Below are 16,006 nucleotides of genomic sequence, written 5' to 3'. Positions count from 1 at the left end.
GAGGAGACGATTGTATATACAGACTCAGGGGAGGTTTGTGCTGAAGATTATGCATTTGAGATTCATGAGTATGTTCTAAATGATAGACCTGAGATAGACCAGTTCAAGATGACCCATGGGGGAAAAAAAAATGACCCATGAGTCTGATCCTTTCATAAAACCAGAGAGCATCTCTACTTTAGGACCTTCATCTCTTTATTCCTGATTGCGGAGAAGACAGGGTGGCTAATATGGGTCCTGTATCTTTCAGTACTTTGAATCTCCTTACTTGGGAGGTCTTATGCTGAGTGAGTGAACGAATGCATGCATGCATATCAGTGAATAAACAAGTGGAAAGTGTCTTTCAAGCACTAATCTTCAATTCCTTGGTTGAAAGATGATGCAAAGAAACAAGGTCTAGATTGGTGCTGTTGGAGCATCCTTCTCTGGCCTCCTCACCAATGACCTTCAGGATATTCTAAAGGATTCCACTAATTTCTCACCTTTCTAGACTGCTCCCCTTGACCTCTATAATATCATACTGTTCTGATTGTCTCCTTATCTTTCTAACCACAGACTTCTCCAATTTCTATCTCATAAATATTGACTGCCCTCCACACTCTTCTCTTATGAACCTACATCTGCTCCCTCATTTACTCCTAAGGCTTTCAGTTCAGTTCAGTCCCTCAGTCATGTCCGACTCCATGGACTGCAGCACACCAGTCTTCGGTTTGCATCACCGACTCACGGAGCTTGCTCAAACTCATGTCCACTGAGTCGGTGATGCCATCCAACCATCTCATTCTCTGTTGTCCCCTTCTTCTCCTACCTTCAATCTTTCCAAGCATCAGGGTCTTTTCCAATGAGTCAGTTCTTCACATCAGGGGGCAAAGTATTGGAGCTTCAGCTTCAGCATCAGTCTTTCCAATGAATATTCAGGACTGATTTCCTTTAGGATTGACTGGTTGGATCTCCTTGCAGTCCAAGGGACTCTCAAGAGTCTTCTCCAACACCACAGTGCAAAAGCATCAATTCTTTGGTGCTCAGTTTTCTTTATGGTCCAATTCTCATGTCCATACAAGACTACTGGAAAAACCATAGCTTTGATTATATGGACCTCTGTTGGCAAAGTAATGTCTCTGCTTTTTAGTATGTTGTCTAGGTTGAGCATAGCTTTTCTTCCAAAGAGCAAGCGTCTTTTAATTTCATGGCTGCAGTCACCATCCACAGTGATTTTGGAGCCCAAGAAAATGAAGTCTGTCACTGTTTCCATTGTTTCCCCATCTGTTTGCCATGAAGGGATGGGACCGGATGCCATGATCTTTGTTTTTTGAATGTTGAGTTTTAAGCCAGCTTTTTCACTCTCCTGTTTCACTTTCATCAAGAGGCTCTTTAGTTCCTCTTCACTTTCTGCTATAAGGGTGGTATCATCTACATATCTGAGGTTATTGATATTTTTCCCGGCAATCTTGATTCCAGCTTGTGCTTTATCCAGGTGGGCATTTCGCATGATGTACTCTGCATATAAGTTACATAAGCAGGGTGACAATATACAGCCTTGATGTACTCCTTTCCCAATTTGGAACCAGTCTGTTGTTCCATGTCCAGTTCTAACTGTTGCTTCTTGACCTGCATATAGATTTCTCAGAAGGCAGGTAAGGTGGTCTGGTATTCCCATCTCTTGAAGAATTTTCCACAGTTTGTTGTGATCCACACAGTCAAAGGCTTTGGCATAGTCAATAAAGCAGAAGTAGATGTTTTTCTACTAAGGCTTTACTACTGTCTATATACTGATGACTCCCCAGTCAGTTTCCAGCTTAGATCCTCACCCTCCTGGTTGCAGATTCATGTAGCCAACTGTGCTCTGTCCCACAAGTACCTTGAATTCAGTGTACTGGAAATGAAAACCTTCATCCTCTTCACTTCCCAACCCGCTGCCCCTTCAAGATGTTGGCAAATCCTGACTACTTAACCTCTCCATAACTTACCACAAACTCTTGTCTACTTATTTCAGTAGATCCTAACTGGTTTCAGTTTCTGCCCTTATGTGAAAGCGAAAGTCGCTCAGTCATGTCCGACTCTTTGGGAATTCTCCAGGTTAGAATACTGGAGTGGGTAGCCTTTCCCTTCTACAGGGGATCTTCCCAACCCAGGGATCGAACCCAGGTCTCCTGCATTGCAGGTGGATTCTTTACCAGCTGAGCCACAAGGAAAGCCCCTACCCTTATGTCCTGGAGTCAATTCTCAACTGAAAAGCCAGAGTAATCTTTGAAAAATGTGTCAGATTTTGTTACTCTTCTGCTCACTCATCCAATGGCTTCCCACTTCCACCAGAGTAAAAGTCAAAATTTTATAATTGCCTGTAAGGTCTCTACACAGGACCTTAAGGCCAGAAGAGTCTGGCCTCTGTGTAAGTAATCTACGATCCCCCTCCTCATTCTGCTCCAGCCACACTGGCTTCCCCGCTGTTCCTCAAGTATACCTCGGGTGCCTCCCATGCCCCAGCCCCCAGGCTCTTCACAGTTGCACCTCACTTTGTCTGAATCTGTCTTCCCTCAGATATCCCTACTGCACCCTTCTTCCTGTCACTGAGATCCTTTGTTCAAGTGATGCCTAGGCCGTGAGGCCTTTCCTGACCTCCATATTTTAAAATGTGCCTCTCCTTCAGTCCTCACTGTCTCTCTTCCTCTGTTGCATTTTTTCTCCTTAGCACATAGCTCCATGCACTATGTGTCCTACTCTTAAAAATACTATCTTCCATCACCAAGATTTAAGATCTGTGAAAGGATTTTTTTAATACTGTATCCCTGATGGGACCTAGCACATAGTAGATGCTCAACAAATATTCATTGTGTCAACGAATGAATCCCATTCTCTCCATTCCTACTGCTTCTATTCTAATCTAGGCTTGACTGGTCACCTTGCCTCCAATCTACCTCTCTTTCAATATGTTCTCCAGCCAGGCAGCAGGTAGGGGGATGATCCTACTGTGAAAGCTGGATGACTTAAGCAATCTGCTCTAGGTAATTTGAACTCCACAGTTCCTGAGACGAGTTTGGGGACTTTGCCCCTGTTGTTCTGTTTGCCTGGAGAGCTTTTCAAAGTACAGCACCCCACCCCATTTTGCCCAGTTTATCCTCAAGCATCAGGTTTCAACTTAGATGTCACTTCTTGCAGGAAGCCTTTTTAAATCTCCCCAGACTGAGTTGGGCACCTTCTCTGTGTTCATATCCTGGCGTGTGTGTGTGTGTGTGTGTGTGTGTGTGTGTGTGTGCTCAGTCACTCTGTTGTGTCTGACTCTTTGCAGCCCCACATACTGTAGCCCGCCAGGCTCCTCTGTCCATGGAATTTTCCAGGCAAGAATACTGGAGCGGGTTGCCATTTCGTACTCCAGGGGATCTTTCCAACCCAGGGACTGAATCCTCCTCTCTTACATCTCCTGCATTGGCAGGTGGGAAGCACCACCTGGGAAGCCCTTTAACAAAGTGGCATAGCCCTTTAATAAAGTGTTAACGCTAAGTAAGCAATTACTATGATCCTTGCAAAAACCCTGGGAGGGACCTCACTGGTGGTTCAGTGGCTAAGTCTCCATGATCCCAATGCAGGAGGCCCAGGTTGGATCTCTAGTCAGGGTACTAGATCCCACATGCCACAACTAAGGAGCCTGCATGCTGCAACTAAAACCCACTGCTCCCAAAATCAATAAATAAGTATTTAAAAACAAAACAAAACATCTCTAGGAAGTGAGGATCTGCTTTTAAATGAAGAAACTGAGGCAGAGCTGAGTTAGCTTGTCTAAAGGCAAGCTGATGGTAAGTGGTGGAGCTGGGGTAGGATGGAAAGCAGTTCACTGCCTTCCTCTTTTATGGTTCTTCTTGAAATTGTTTCCTTGTCCGTCTTCCCCCCACTGCAGTATGAGCTCCTTAAGGCTGGGCCTGTGAGGAGTCTCCCAGCATACATCCGAGCGCCTGCCGCACGTTAGTTGAAAGGACAAGCAAGCATATTTGCTAGTTCTTACGGTTTCCACAGTGGTATCATAGCAGCTCAGCACTGCTCGGGTGGCCCTCTTCTGTCTTGTCAAGGCTGAGACCCCAGAAGCTCGATTCTCTTTCCTTTAGGTGCCTTCAGTACTGAGATGGAATGGGGGTGGCCGCGGTGAAAGTGGAAAAACAAAGGAACAGTGTCACTTCTTTTCATTCTCTGGCCCCAACATGGCCACTGCTCTCATCACAATCCCCTCAAGGTCTCCCTTGCCCCTCAAGTTCCTCAGAAAGCTACACTCACGCCAACCATGGACGCCCACCAGCAGTCTTCCTGCCCTTCCCGCATCCTGCCCTTAGCTCTCTCCTGAAGACTTCCTGCGCTTAGGAGGAGGAGGGGCTGGTTAGTCTCTTCATACCCCCATGGAAGGGGCCCAAATGGCCTCCCCTCCCAGACCACATCCTGCCCTGCCGTGTGGTCTTGGGAGGCTTCTCTCCCTTCTCCTGCCCAGTCGATCACCCCCCTCACCCCATGCTGGCCTCCCCACCTCAGAGCTTGGCAGGCTGGGTTGAGTCACTCCCTTCCAGCATGCATTCGCCTTCTGGTCAGGCCAGTTTGGCAAATCTCTCACCATCCCGTCCCGTGGCTTGAAGCCTGTGGGTCCCCTAACCCCCCAAGTAGGGTGTCTACCTGGAGGAATGTATAGGCTTTTGGAGGATACATTAGAGTTCAAATGGAAGATTCCTCCCTCCCTAAATCTAGGGATAGAGTCTCTGCTTCACGCCCAGGAACTCTTTTCTTTCCAGAAACAAGCCCAGCCTACTCCTGTCTCCCAGAGTCACCCCAGCACAGAATCTCCCTATTCTGTTTTCTCTGGGGCAAGAACGTCACCCTGACCCTGGGTCCTTCCAGGCTAGTCAGATGAGGAGGATTAGATAAGCACTCCGCCCCCAATCTCCAAGGAGAAAGGGGAAGGGGTGTGGCCTGGGCCACCCCAGGGTAGTCAGCCTGGCTCCAGACCCTCCCAGCTCGCTGGCTCTGACTCCCAGAGAGACTGAGGGCCCCAGACAGGACCTGCCCCACTGCCTGGGGTGGGGGTAGGGGCAGCCACAGTTCAGCAGGAGGTCACAGAGGAAGGAGTAGTGACCTCCCCCTAAGGCAGGTCCCGCAGATCCAGCTGCTTCTTGAAAAGGACAGGGAGGGGAGCTAAGAGTCCTTCAGACAGGAGCTGACTCCTTCAGGTCCTACCCTCTCAAGCCACCCCCAGGACCCCTGCAGATCCTCCTGGGTACTACGGCTCCATCCTGAGGACCAGAAGAAAAGGGCCCTGCTACTCCCCAGGATGGACAAGCAGGCCTAGTAGGGAGGGGAAAATGTGTGAGAACCCAGAGCAGTCCTGCGGGGTCGTGGACCTGGTCTGGGTGCAGACCCCTCTCCTGCCTGCCTCTCAGGGCTTCTCCTCCTCTAGCACTAGGCTCTGCTTTGCTACACCAGGCCCTGGAGAGACAGGAGCTGGGTGATTCAGAGAAGGAAGATCCACCTGCCTCCTCACCCAGAGCAGGCCCAGAAGATTTCATAGGAAGGGTGGGCTGGCCTCTGCCTCACCCAGTGTGCCAGTTCTGAGCCTGACCCAGGCCCTGGATTAGGAGGTTGAATGTAGGTGGTTGGTGGTGGTGGTGGAGGAGGGCGGGTGGCGGTTGTTGCTGTTTCTTGTCCTCGCTGAAAGGGGCATAAGAACTCCAAACTGGACCTGAGGAAGGCCTGCCTTCCCAGGGGAAAAAGGTTTTCTTTCTTTTTTTTTTTTTTTTTTGGTGAGAGGAGGAGAGGAGAATGAGGCAGAAGAGATGGTCTTTACCCACTAGCTCTCACTCATCACCCCAGACTGTTACACCTCCTACCCTCTTGACCTTAGAGGAGTTCAAGACCAGTGAGAGAGCCTGTCCCTGTGAAGTCATTTCTGCATGACTGAAGAGTCACCGCTATGTGATCCTGCTTCCTTGGCACCCCCTCCACTCCCAACATCAGTCTTCTGGGCCTTTCCACATCCTGGCTTCTTCTAAGAGGCTGAGTCCAACCCAACCCTCTGCCAGGGCCCCAGGCTTTCCGCTCCCCTACTCCAGGCAGCCAGAAAGGAGCACAAGACCCAGGCACTTCTGCAAATACATTTAATGCACTTAGATTACACAGAGGAAGAGGGGACAAGAAGGAAACGACATCTAAGTGAGTCACCCAAAAATTCTTACAAAAGTCCCAGGCTGGCTGCAGCCCCCAGGAACCGAGTCACCATTGACATTAGAAACTAATATAAAATTTTACAAAATTCTGCTCATTGCAGTATTCAGGTACTTGTACAAAAGGAGGGCTCTTTCTACAGGGCTCCTGACTTATAACAGGGACCCAGGTACCTCACTTGACACAAGGACCTGGAAGCCAGCGAGGAAAGACAACCAGATAAAAAAATACAGTCAAGGGAATTCTCTCCTGGTCTGCCCCATAGGGGCGGACCTGCAGGTTTTTTCCCTGTTCTCAATCTCAAAACCCAGTCCCAAGAACTTGCGTTTATTTTTTAAAACATGCTAGCCCTTTAGATTCTCCTCGAGGCTTCCCAGACCCTGCCCTGAAGCCTCACGTTTGGAAGAGAAGGGCAGGAAGAGGCACCAGCCCCCCAGCCAGACCTGAGACCCTGTGTGAGCTTCCCCACCCCCACAGAATGGCAGCTGGGGTCGTGGGCCTCCTGTAGTCCACACTGGGCCTGAGAAGCCGCGGGTATGCCCACCTTGTGTTGCCAGCAAACAGCATGGAGGAGCCCCTTCCCCTCAGAAGCTTCAGTCACAGGGACATGGAGAGACAGGGTAGGAAGGGGCAAGCTTCAGGGAAGCCTATGGAAGAGGCAGATGTAGGGAGGGAGACTTCTTAACCTCCCCAACTTACTATGAGGTCAGGGCTTCCAAAGAGCTATGGAGAGGGAAAGGAGGGGTCCATTTAGTGAGTGCCTGCCATATGCCAAGTGCTGTGCTGGATGTGCCGCATGATCTATCTTGCTTCATCCTCAGCGAGGGTCCCCTCTCAGTGAAGAGCCCCCTCTGGAAGGCACCACCGCCCAAGGGAGAGAGGTCTGGGCAGAGATGGTGGATGCTCTGCCACTCCTCTGGAGCCAAAGCATTGTAGGGAAATGAGATGGAGGCTGGTCTCAGCTGAACCTTGGAGGTTCCCAATAAGAGTGTGTGTGTGTGGGGGGGGGTGTGGGCAGGGGAGGCAGGAAGGAGCCACAGGCTTCACAGGCTTGTTGTCTCAGAGCTCACCTGCTTCCCTTTTGCCTTCTGTACTGACCACAAAACTTAGCTCAGAAAATACCCCCCTGCCCCCAGGCCAAAGTAGGTGGGGTAGAGGCAGGTCCCCAGAAAGAATCTGTGGAAAAGCAGGTCAGGATGGCAAGGAAAGGAGGCAAGTCAATGACACCTCTTTGGCCACAAAACATCTAAAGACAGAGTTTTCAAGGTGGGGATGCTGTGGTGGGTAAAGACCAGGAAATGTCCTTCTGGAAAAGTCCTCAGAGCAGAAGGCATAGCTGCTGCCACTATCAGGCCCAGAGGGGGCCTTTGCTGTGTTGGTGGCGGGGTGGGGTGGGTGGTGGTATGTGTCTCCCAGATGCCAGGTGGATCTGCCTTGAAGCTCTGAGTTTGATGGTGCTAACCAGGTAGCCCTGAGGGTATAAGCAGAGGAAGAGCCAGACCTGAATGGCCCCTTGGAAGTCCAATAGCCTGGCCACCCTCGTGGCCCCTGAAGGCGGCTCTTTGGCTGGATGGCTCATCAGAGGTGCCCTGCGCGCTATGGGCCTTCTTGGCACTCCTGGTGGTGCCCATGTGTGTGGCGGTTGCAGAGAGGGGCAGGGCATGTTGTCTGTCTGTGTGGTCCCTGACAGACAAAAGAACTTTGTCGTGGGAGAGCCGGAAGGGTGGTCTCATAATAGCCGTCCCCAGAGTTAGGGGTATGAGGGCCTGAAAGGGGCTTGTGATTACAGGTCAAAAGTGGGAGACAACCCCAGAAGAACCCCCAAACTACGGGTCAGAGATAGGTTGGCTATGAGACAGAAGACTGTGAGATCTGCAGTACTGCAGTGAGGGACCAAAGACCACTAGAGGCCAGGATGCCGGAAAGGAGACAGGACAAGGGGTAGAGAATGAAGGATGAAAAATTAATCAATGCAGAAATGAATGGAGGGCGGGAGAGTGCAGTGTTTGCAAAACTAATGTGAAAGACATGTGAAGAGGTTGATTTTTCTGTTTTTAATAAGTCAGAGTCCTGCAGCCTTGAGGCTGGGGGGCCCAGGGGATGAGGGAATGGGATGGGAGTGGCAAAGAGCTGGAGACCCAGGCCCTGAGTGGCAGGTGGGGATGGTCTGTGAAGTGCTGGGCTTCGCCCTCTCTCAGGCAGGCCTGGTTGGGAGGAAAATGCCTAGAAGATGAAGCTGGGGTCACCAAGTCTCAGAGACCCTGATGATCTTGAACTCTGTGGGGGCCCAGTCCACCTGGGAAACAGCAGCAGCCCTTCCTGGCCCCAGCTAAACTGGGCTCCAGGCTGCATGGGGGAGTGTCTTGGCTCCCCCGGGCCTGGCTGGGAAGAAAAGCCTCTGTGCAAAGCTGACTCCTCCCAGGCTTTGACCGGCAGGCAAACACCAGCACCTTTTCTGGTGGCGGCTCTGGGGAAGACGGCCCCAGGCCCTTGTCTGTGAGAATGAGAAAGTTCATCTGGAAATAAAGTTCTGTTTTTTAAAAAAAACATATATACATGGCTTCTGGACATCTTTGAAGAGCAATAAAATACCATCCGGTTTCTACAAAATAAAATAAGGATGAAGAAAACCAAACACGATCAAAGGAATCGTTCCATGGCCAGAAGAGCTTGACTACAGAAGGCTTCCCAGAGTTGAGCTGGGCAGGGTAGGTGTCTGCTACACCCCCCTCCCGCTGGGCTATGCGGCAGAGGGTAGGTGGGAATGAGGCCTGTCTCCACCTGGGGGCACATCAGAGGTCCAGAGGCAAATCTCAAACCAGAACCTGCGGTGGCAGGAGGGGAAGGTTGACATTTGCCCAACTGCAGCCCACTGGGGCCCTGGCCTGGTCACGTGGCTCGGCGAGCTGCAGGGGCGGAGGACCCCCCCCCCCCAAGCTTCAGGTAAGGGGGGGCCCTGCAGCCTGTGCAGGGCATCCCAGCGGGCTGCGGTGCGGGGGCTACGCAGTCATCCTCACATTTGTCCTTGTGTTTGCGGGAATCTCGTTTACGCAGTTGTTACACTGGAGTCACCAGGAAGCAGCTGGGCTCGCCCTTGGCCCCTGCAGGGCCAGCCCAGGCTAATGCAGCGGGCTGTCGAAGACCACGTCGGGGAGGATGGAGACTTTGAGCTTCTTTTCTGGCCAGCTGTACTCTTTGGGAAGTTTGAACTGTGGAGGGGGCAACAAGAACAGAACCAGAGGATACACGGTTAGAATCCACTGCCTTCTTCCCACACTGCCTAGAGAGGCCAGGACTCTCACTCAGGCCCTGTGCCTTGGGTGCTGGGGCAAGGCAGGCCACCGGTTGGTTGCCTGGCTTCAGTCACGAATGTTGAACCCAGGTGAGAGAGGCTGGGATCCAGCGCCGACCCCTCCTTCCCTGCACCCGGCCAATAATTAACTGGGCTTGGAGGAGGCTTGTTTTCTGACTCTTTCTTGACTGTGCTGACCTCCCTCCAGCTCACTTCCTTGGTTCTGCCTCTGGCCACAAGCATGTAAGGAATCTGCTCCCTGAGGCCCGGGGGCTAGAGGATGGGGGGGCAGAGGCAGGGGAGGGTACAGATGCTACAGGGAAGTGGCTTGAGGTCTGGAACTCTGTGGTCCTGTCCCTGCCATGGCTCCTTTCCGAGGCTGGCAGGGAAGAACGCTGGAACCTGCCCTCTGGAGCCTTTGCCAAAAGGTCCAAAGGAAGGAGGCCCTGCCTTGGCCTGGTGGGAGTGGAGACGCAGAGCTAGTGTGGTTTGAGGTGACTTCTTGGGCCTGGTGCAAACTTGAGAGGAGCTCCCCACCCTGCTCCCCCGCGTTCATCCTCACAAGCTTCCCAGGGCTACCAGCCTGAGAGGTGCTGGCAGTGGCCAAGGAGAGCCCAAGTTCTTATGACCCGACTCCCCGGAATCACTGATTTGCCTACAGTTTTGTTTCTCAAGCTTCTGGTGGGGGATAGGGGAAGAGATTGACATGCTCCCTGTGTATGCGAGGACCCTGCATGGGGCCAGCAGGCACACAGCTGGTGATCAGAGATGCTCCCTGATTTAGGAGCAGGGTCTGCCTTTTAGGACTCATGCTAATCCGGGAGCAAGCTGGGAAGGAGGGAAGAGCAGGGCCCTCAGCCTGCCCAGAGGTGGTGCTGGAAGAGGACGGCCTGACACTGCCCGGCTGGTTCCCTCTCCCTCCCTCGGATGGGGGACTGTCCAAGCCAGGACCAAAGTGGAGAGGAGGGCAGGGTGTGGGGACAGCCTTGGACAGGAAAGAAAAAAGTCATTTTTAGTGACCTACTTTCCTAAGCTCCTCCTGGCTCCTGTCCCTCCTGCCTGGACTACCCCCCTTCCACCCCCTCAGCACCCGAGCTGAGAGCAGCAGTCTGGCGCTGTGCCATCCCTGTGCGACATGGCCTCTCCGGAAGCGCTTCTGGGCAGCCGGCTCTGGTCTGACTGAATGGGAGCCGGGCCTCGGGAGCTGGTGACCTGTTGGGGTTGACCGGCTGGCACAGACTGGGTACTTAGTGACTTTTCAATGTATAAATGAGAAGAGAGAAGACATTATCCCACTAGGGGTGACCTCAGGCTCTGAGGAGCTCCTGTCCACCTGGAGACCTGGACGGGCCAGTCCTGCCCTGTGGACGGTCCTCTGCCCTGTGGACATCCGTCGGAGGCCTCTGTGTCCAGGCTGACTGGGCCCTGGCTGAAAGCTGGCTCCTGCCTGGCCTCACTCTGGCTTGGAAGCCTGGCCCCTGGGAGGTGAAGGAGCTCTCCCCAAAATACACCTCTGGGCAGAAAGGGCAGAAGAAGGGTCTGTCTCTGCCCCCGGACAAGGGAGAGCCCAGAAGAGCCCTAGAACTGTCAGTGTGCTAATGTTCCATTAACCTATCTGGGCAGGACGCTGAGGCCAGGAAGGCTCAACCCCGCTGGGGTGCTGCTTGGTAGGAGGCCGGGGGAGGGGAAGGGACTTTCCAGGATGAGGTAAGTCCCCACAAATGAGGATGCCGGGAACAAGGAAGAAAAACAAAGGGGATTGTGGGCTCCACTCCTGTACCCCAGTGGAGTAGCCAGGACAAGCACAGGCCCCCACCTGGCCCGCAGCTCAGCTGGGGCTGGAAGAGGCGGGCCCAGAGGGGAGCACTCGTGGTCAGAGGCGGGAGGAAGGAGCGTGGCTCCTGGGTGGTCTGAGGCTGGAGCAGGAGCCCCTTGCTGCCCACCAGAACTCCTCCATGGAATGTTCTCTGGCAGCAGGCATGGGCTTTCTGTTCAGAACCTGCCAGGGAACAGCAGGGGCTGAGGAGAACTCTGTACTAGCCCAAAGGCCCTGGCTGCCTCTTCAATGAGCTTCTCGGGAGCTGGCAATTCAGACAATTTGCTGGGTGTCCTCACAAGGGTTGGGGGTGGGGAAGGGGGAGGTTCAGGGAAGTGAAATGAAGCCGTCTAACATCTCCAGAGTCTCCTTTCCAGCTTCTCTCCACACGTCAGAGACAGACACATGCACGCACGCACACAGAGACTCCTGGAGACTGGAACCTTGCTGTCAGAGAGACCCAAACAGCTTACTTCCTCTGGAGAAGTCAAATCTTCTAAGTCCTCCAACATTTTCTCTACAAACTCTTCGGTCAACAGAATCTGGGAAGAAAGCACAAGACAGGCTTTTATTATTATTATTTGTTTAAAGTGTATGGTCTTTTTGCTAATTGCCAAGCTATAGACCTTTGTTCAGGCTGTGGAGGAGCGATGAGCCCACTGCGATGTGTTCTAGGGCCAGGGCCTTGAGGCCTATCCCTGACTGCCACCCCCAGCCTGCCCCCACCTCCCACCACCATCTGCCTACAATATCAGAGGGACTGGGCAGAGAAGGAAGAACATACAGGACAGTGGGCATCAGGGTGAGGACATCAGGAGAGATGGCAGTGCTGGTCCCAGGAGGGACATAAGGATGGGCAGGGAAGGCCCCCTATTTTGGCAGTCCGGGCATCCTGCATGTTGCAGTATGGTAGAGGAGAAACAGAAAAGCCGAAGGGCAGAGGACAGTGACTCCAACATCCTCCTTGTTCAACAAGGTTCACGTGTTCCCCCAGTCCCACTTGGGAGGACAAAAGGAATCTGTTTGGGTTTGGAATACAAGCCTTGCCTGGAATCTGGAAATGCCCTGGAAGGTACATCTAGGAATGTCTGAGCTGCACCAACCTCTCTCATTTTACCAAAGGGAAAGGGACTCCTCAACACCCATCGTAATGTCTACTTCCTCTCAGGCCCCAAGCTCCCAAAGCCCTGCCTTGCCAGCCCCATTCAGCCACTGAATTCTTCAAGTTTTCTTTTAAGAAACGTCTTCTCCAGGGCACCTCCCACCTATCCCACTTCACTACTCTAGTCTGCTACCTCGTGGCTTCACGCTTGCTGTTGAGAACAGCCTTGCCCCTCTGTTCAGGGGCGCAACCACCACCCTCACCTGCTATGTAGTCAATAGCAAGGATACCCAGGACTTTCTCAACCTGCAGGGCCATCTTCTCAACAGGCTCCTCTATTCAGGCCGGTCCCACGCTAGGCCCAGGCTAGGCATGTCTTTCCTCTTCCCAGCCTGATTCTGTCCTCCACCCGACTCCTCCCCATGCTGGTCCATGGGGCCTCCTGACCTCTGCAGCGGACCCTTCTGTGACCCCAGGCTGTGGCTCTCCCCACCTGTTTTGCCTTCTCCAGTAGCCTCTGAATGCCCCGGGTTGGGATGTGGGGACAGAGGAAGAGAAACAACGAGGTGAAGACCAAGGTGCGGGAAAAGTCCCCTATGACAAGGAGGAGGATCCAGGACTTGAGAAAATACTAGCAGGTTTCCCCAGGGAATTGTCCATTCTGATAAGAACATATGTCTCAACGTTTGGAATAGGTCAGTGTATCAGATAAAGTGAAATGGCAGAGGAAGGCGGGCAAGCAAGTAGGCTCACTGGGCACCTCACAGGATGGACGTTTCTGAAGGGAGGAAGTTGACTGGGTGGAGGTGTGAGCAAGGGATGAGAAAACCACCCCAAGTGGGCAGACAAAACATCGAGCACACCGATGCACATTGAACCACACCGAGCACTGTACTAACTGCTCATAGAGCTTATCTCCTTCAGATGAGGAAACTGAGACACAGATAGGTTATGAGATTTGCCCAGTGTCACATGGCTTGTGAGCAGCAGAGAAAAGATCATGTCCTGGTCCTTATTTTTTTGGCTGAGCTGGGTCTTCAATGGGGTATGCAGGCTTAGTTGACCCATGGCATGTAGGATCTTAGTTCCCCAACCAGAGATTTAACCCATGCCCCCTGCACTGGAAGGTGGAGTCTTAACCACTGGACCACCAGGGAAGTCCCCATGTCCCAGTCTTGTCTGGACTCTAAAGTTAGTGTGCAAAGCAGAGCTTCCAAATCCTGAAGTCTAACCCTCACGGTATTTACTCATGTATTGATTCTTCCGGTCACTTGCCCGTCAACCTACTTGATTCCAGAAGCATTCCCTGGGTGCCTCTGCTAGGCCTGGCCCTGGGTGGAGCCCTAGGGAAATAGCCATGAAAGCAGTCCATTCCCTAGCTAGACAAGCACCTTCCTGGGATTGACTGGGAGCCAAAGGTCATCTCCTTCTCAGGCTACAAGCCCACAGTCAGGGACAAAACAGCTCCAACCACCAGCCCATATCTCCTCACCAGTTTCTGTTTGAGAAGCTTAGGCTTCAAGTGGAGACAGAGTCAAAGTTTGGACAGGCAAAGCGGGTCTGTGAAAATGCCCACCTGAGATGTCCCCTCCCAGCTTCCTCCTGGTTCCCTAAGGTGGAACCGGGTAACTCCTCTCATGGACTACTGTGACGCTGCCCAATGCCACTGTTTCTAACTCCCACAGCTCTTATCCCAGGGTTCCCCCCACCACCCCCACCCCCCAAAGCCTGAAGTCTCTCAACCAGTTATCACCAGTCTGCTTGAGCAGTACAAAAGTCACATTCACATTTTGGGAATTTCCGGGGCTTGTTGCCATCTCTACAAATGCGAGCACAAACACAAGCATACCTAAAACCCAATTATATTACAATGGCTCCAGTCCGGGCCAGGCTGAACTGATTTCTAACCCACAAATACTTGGGAGGGAGGACATTTCTGCCAGAGAAGTAAATAGGCCTGGGACTGTAACTAGTTCTGGGGGTGAGAGGAGATGGGCAGAGGGTTCACAGGAATGGTGACCACACAGAGAGACTCCAAACAGCTGGAGAAATGGGAAAAATAACCCCACTAACAGGGGTTCAGAACTAAGCCAGTTCTTCTGACAAAGGTATGGAGTTGGTGGTGGAGAGAGGGTGAATTCCGGTGGCTTTCAGTAGACCAACTACCAAGTGTGTACTATTAATATCTGTGTGTGGACTCATTTTATACTCAGCTGGGGGAGAGGACAGCAAGACCAAAAGGAGGGACAAACCCTAGTGGCTCCTCAATTTTCACTTTTGGTGATTGGCTGGTTCCTGCTGGAAACTTCACATTATTTTAAAAGAATTGAATGGGGAAAATTATACATGAGATCTGCATGATATTAAGGGTGACATTCCCTACAAAGAAACACGACAGACTGTCATAGCTCCAGGCACCTTATTTAATTTCCTTTGGGAGTTAAACCTTAGAAGCTCGGATTGAACAAACAGGCCCTGTTCTTTGTATATTTCAGACCTGGAGCTGAGACTGTTAACAGATCCTATCAACAGGACACTGGAGATAGACAGCCGCGATGCAGCAGCTCCTGGATGCTCTCACGAGGAACAGACACGCCGTTGTGATGCAACTGTGGGAAAAGCCTGTGCAGTTCTGGGACTTGGGACTCTTGAAGCTCCCTGGGTCCCCATGGAGCTGCCTGGCTCTGCCACAAATAATAATGAGAAGGGTTATGAGAATGACAGCAGTAAGGATAACACCGCCAGCAGCCAGAAGCACCAGTGCCTCCTCCATGTGCCAGGCCAGGGCTAAGTGCTTGACTGCTATCATCTTAGGCCTCATCATCATGAGGAAGGTAACCATCATTTCCACTGTGCAGACGAGCGGGTGTCGAGACAAGTCAAGTCTGGACTTTAGAAGAGCAGTGACCTGAACTCATGGTGGTAGAAGATGCTCTTTTTCTGTCTGGGGAAGGCACCTCAATTCTAGAAGCTTCGTATATTCAGAGCTGACTTCTCTTCTGTGCTGGGGGAGGTGGAGGTGACTCTGGCTTCAACTCAATGGCCTGGAAAACCAGCGACACATCTCCTGGCCACCTGCTCAGCTCAAGAGGGCTGGAACCCTGGGCATCACAGACAGGCAGCTGTTCAAAACCAGGCTGGCCAAGTGGAAAGGAAGGCAAACCATGCCCCGATACAGTTTCCAATGGGGCAGATTTCCAGGTCAGCTTGGTAAACGTGTACATGAGGCCACAGTTGCTCCAGTCCAGAAAACAGCAGTAGAAATAATACTAATAATGAAACAGCACTCATCGATGCTCATGCTCACTGAGAACTGGGCATAAGATGCTTATGTCTGTGCACAAACAGCCCTTGGAGGGAGAAGCTCCAGTGAGGCGGGAAGCCCCCCAAGCAATCTGAGAAGAAACTCCCTGGGGAGGATTTTGAAAACCTGGAGATACTAGGCACCATCCAGACCTTCTGAATCTGAGTAGCTCAGGCTAGTCCAAGGGATCTGCATTTTAAAAAGGCAACCCCTCCCCGCAGGAGATAATGGTGGAGGGTACCCTGGGGAAACACACTCACAGGGGCAGCGGGTCTAGGCACAGGTTTAACCAACAGGGAT

At 52.2% G+C, this 16,006-nt stretch overlaps 1 protein-coding gene across 3 annotated transcripts in view; it reads right to left on the bottom strand.

Annotated features, from left to right (window-relative positions):
• Positions 1 to 6,111: 6,111 nt before the first annotated feature.
• Positions 6,112 to 16,006, bottom strand: part of SUFU (SUFU negative regulator of hedgehog signaling) — a 106,189-nt gene continuing 96,294 nt past the window's right edge. For 2 of the 3 annotated variants that reach the window (XM_043924899.1, XM_043924900.1), the window contains exons 11-12: positions 11,774 to 11,842; positions 6,112 to 9,401 (exon numbers count right to left, since the gene is read on the bottom strand). In XM_043924899.1, coding sequence (XP_043780834.1) covers positions 9,312 to 9,401; positions 11,774 to 11,842 — 159 coding nt within the window. In that variant the 3' untranslated portion in view covers positions 6,112 to 9,311. The remainder of the gene's footprint in view (positions 9,402 to 11,773; positions 11,843 to 16,006) is intronic. The other variant, XR_006345234.1, reaches the window with a different exon arrangement.

This window comes from Cervus elaphus, chromosome 15 (genome assembly GCF_910594005.1).
Source record: "Cervus elaphus chromosome 15, mCerEla1.1, whole genome shotgun sequence".
Lineage (NCBI taxonomy): Eukaryota > Metazoa > Chordata > Mammalia > Artiodactyla > Cervidae > Cervus > Cervus elaphus.
The sequence above is the reverse complement of the archived record's forward strand: the minus strand, read 5'-3'. Positions and strand labels throughout refer to the sequence as shown.